Raw genomic sequence first — 2426 nt, 5'->3', positions numbered from 1 at the left:
AGCGGCCATCAAGGGAGCTTCGAGACCCAAGCCAGCGCCGCAGTACGCGGAGATGGACTGTAAAAAATATGTAGTTTAGAAACAACACTCGAATTCTAAAATTTTACATTCTTCTTTGACTTTGTTTTTAGAGTTACATTGACGAAAGTTATAATTGTAACTTACGTGAGCCAAAAAGGCCTGAAGGCAGAAGAGAAGGACGGTCTTAGCAGACATGTTGATGTATGTATGATACTGTACTGACCTTACTGAAAAGTACGGGCATATATATATGAAAAAATGTGGACCTACATAATACCAAAAAAAATTAAGAAATCGTTTAAAACACTAACATAGAATACGTGACAATATTAGTAAAAAAATATGAAGAAATTTTTATCTAAGTTTATTGTATTGTTGTTTTGTTTCGAAATTATATGAATCGGCAAGGGACGTGTTGTTTTTGAGTATGATAAAAGAAGTAATACAATTAAATACGATTTTTATTTTGCTTGTTAGTCTCAAAAACTATTTATTATCATAAAAATAAAGTTATTATCTAACCAAGCAATAATTAAGCTTGTACAAAATTGTAACGACAGATTATAATTCGCGAACTCATATTTTGCATTCTTAAAACTCGTAGTTTTCTTAAACTATACAATGATACAACGCTACTCTGTAACCTTTACATCTTATACGATATATTAGAGCTTAATCATAATAAAATTAATCAAAAAAAGTGAAAACGATAGAAACATGCAAAGCTCTTAAATTTTAATATGTTGTTTTAGGATTTTCATGAGAAAATCTTGTTTTTAGGTAGATGCTAAAAAAGTTTTTTTGATGGCTTCTTAAATTTTTTTCTACTTTACACTAGCTTGCTTTGATTAAATTAGCATTTTTAAAATGAACTAGTTACTTTTGACGTCAAACCATACTTGGTTATTATTGTGAAATTGTTTTGACCGCCGGGCAAAAGTAAATATAAATAGCATGCTTCCAACTACATAATCATTGTCGATTTCACAGTCGGAAAACAAACCTCCAACATGTCTCCTTTCGCTTTCTTGTTGCTCTGCATCCAAGCTTGCTTGATCCAGGTAAATATTAAATTTGTTAAAATTAAATGTTTATTAAGAATTTACGAAAAGCAATTGATTGATTATCAACAATTTTATTACGTTTCAGAATGCGTACAGCGCATGCCTTGGAGCCGGACTCGGTCTGGGCTTCGCTGACGGATGGGCTGGTGAATGTGGCCGCGGATACGGACCCGGCTACGCCACCGAATTCGGCTACGGACCCGGACTTGGATTGGGCTACGAAAACGGACTTGGACTTGGACTTGGACTTGGTTACGGACTCGCTGGTCCTGCTGGCATCGCTGGCCCAGCTTATGGAGGCACCGGCGTTGGTGACATTGCCGTCGCTGGCGAGATGGGAGTCGCGGGTACCACCCTCGTCGCTGGACAGGTGCCAATCCTGGGCGCTGTCAGATTCGGAGGTGATGTGCCAGCTGGTGGTGTTGTCTCCATCGCCGGCAGCTGCGCTGGAGGCTGCGGCTGCAACGGCGCTTACAACGCCGGTTACCTGTACTAAAAACAAACTATGACTATTTGAATCTGTCTTTAATAAAAGCGACGAATCATTACGATAAAGTTATAATTTCATTGTACCTATTGATAGCAGGATACATCTAATATAAAATAATAATGGAAATGTCTAGATTTGACTACAGTCATTTTTAAAGATGAATCTTATAATTTTTACATTCAAAATATTTTCATTTTTTTAATGTTTGCATGCGAAATATAATGCATATAATGTTCAAATATTCGATGTTGATTAAAAGACTAAACTATCGCACAAGTATTAAGTCTCGCTTTGATTGATATGAGCTTATATGGAGGTGCGCATACTACTCGATTTTTAGTTGGGCATCTAAACAGTTGAATTGGCTGCGAAAAAATTGACAATCGCACAACAATTGTGTGATTATTTAGTCAAAGGTGTGCGGCGAGCGAGTGAGCGGGCGCTCTAAATGGACAAATCATCTCATATGTCTCTTACTTTAATAACAATCGTCAGCTGCAGGATCAGTCTGCGCGGCGTATTTACTTTTACATTTATCTGAAGTAAAAGTGTACAGAAAGCTAATCTCACCACCGTAAGTGATACTGGACGGGAAGAAAGAAAGAGAATAAGGAGTTTTATTTTAGGAGTAATTTTTACTTAAATAATTTTAAAATTGTACTGAAAACTGTATGTTTAACAGATTAATTATTGTAACTTTATCTTACCCAAGCGAGATGATCTTTAAGCACTCAAGTTAAAAAAATCCTACAGTAATACCGATGTTATGTCCTATTTCCTACTAGCCCTTTCTTTCATTACTTTTATGTTATAAATGAAAATGTTTGGATGTACGGATGGGTTTCGTATCA

The 2426-nt window shown here is 36.1% G+C and overlaps 2 protein-coding genes across 2 annotated transcripts in view; both read left to right on the top strand.

Moving 5' to 3' along the window:
* Positions 1–243, top strand: part of LOC106101811 (chorion class B protein PC10-like) — an 11543-nt gene extending 11300 nt beyond the window's left edge. Inside the window, exon 3 of the mRNA XM_013281148.1 lies at positions 132–243. Coding sequence (XP_013136602.1) covers positions 132–243 — 112 coding nt within the window. The remainder of the gene's footprint in view (positions 1–131) is intronic.
* A 788-nt stretch (positions 244–1031) lies between these two features.
* Positions 1032–1581, top strand: LOC106101810 (chorion class A protein L11-like). Its single transcript, XM_013281147.1, has 2 exons — positions 1032–1082; positions 1171–1581. The coding sequence occupies exons 1-2, from the start codon at positions 1032–1034 to the stop codon at positions 1579–1581; spliced, it is 462 nt and encodes a 153-aa protein (XP_013136601.1).
* The last annotated feature ends 845 nt before the right edge of the window (positions 1582–2426 follow it).

Source organism: Papilio polytes, unplaced genomic scaffold, assembly GCF_000836215.1.
Source record: "Papilio polytes unplaced genomic scaffold, Ppol_1.0 DF823935.1, whole genome shotgun sequence".
In the NCBI taxonomy this organism is placed as follows: Eukaryota; Metazoa; Arthropoda; class Insecta; order Lepidoptera; family Papilionidae; genus Papilio; species Papilio polytes.
This window is presented reverse-complemented; position numbering and strand designations above follow the sequence as displayed.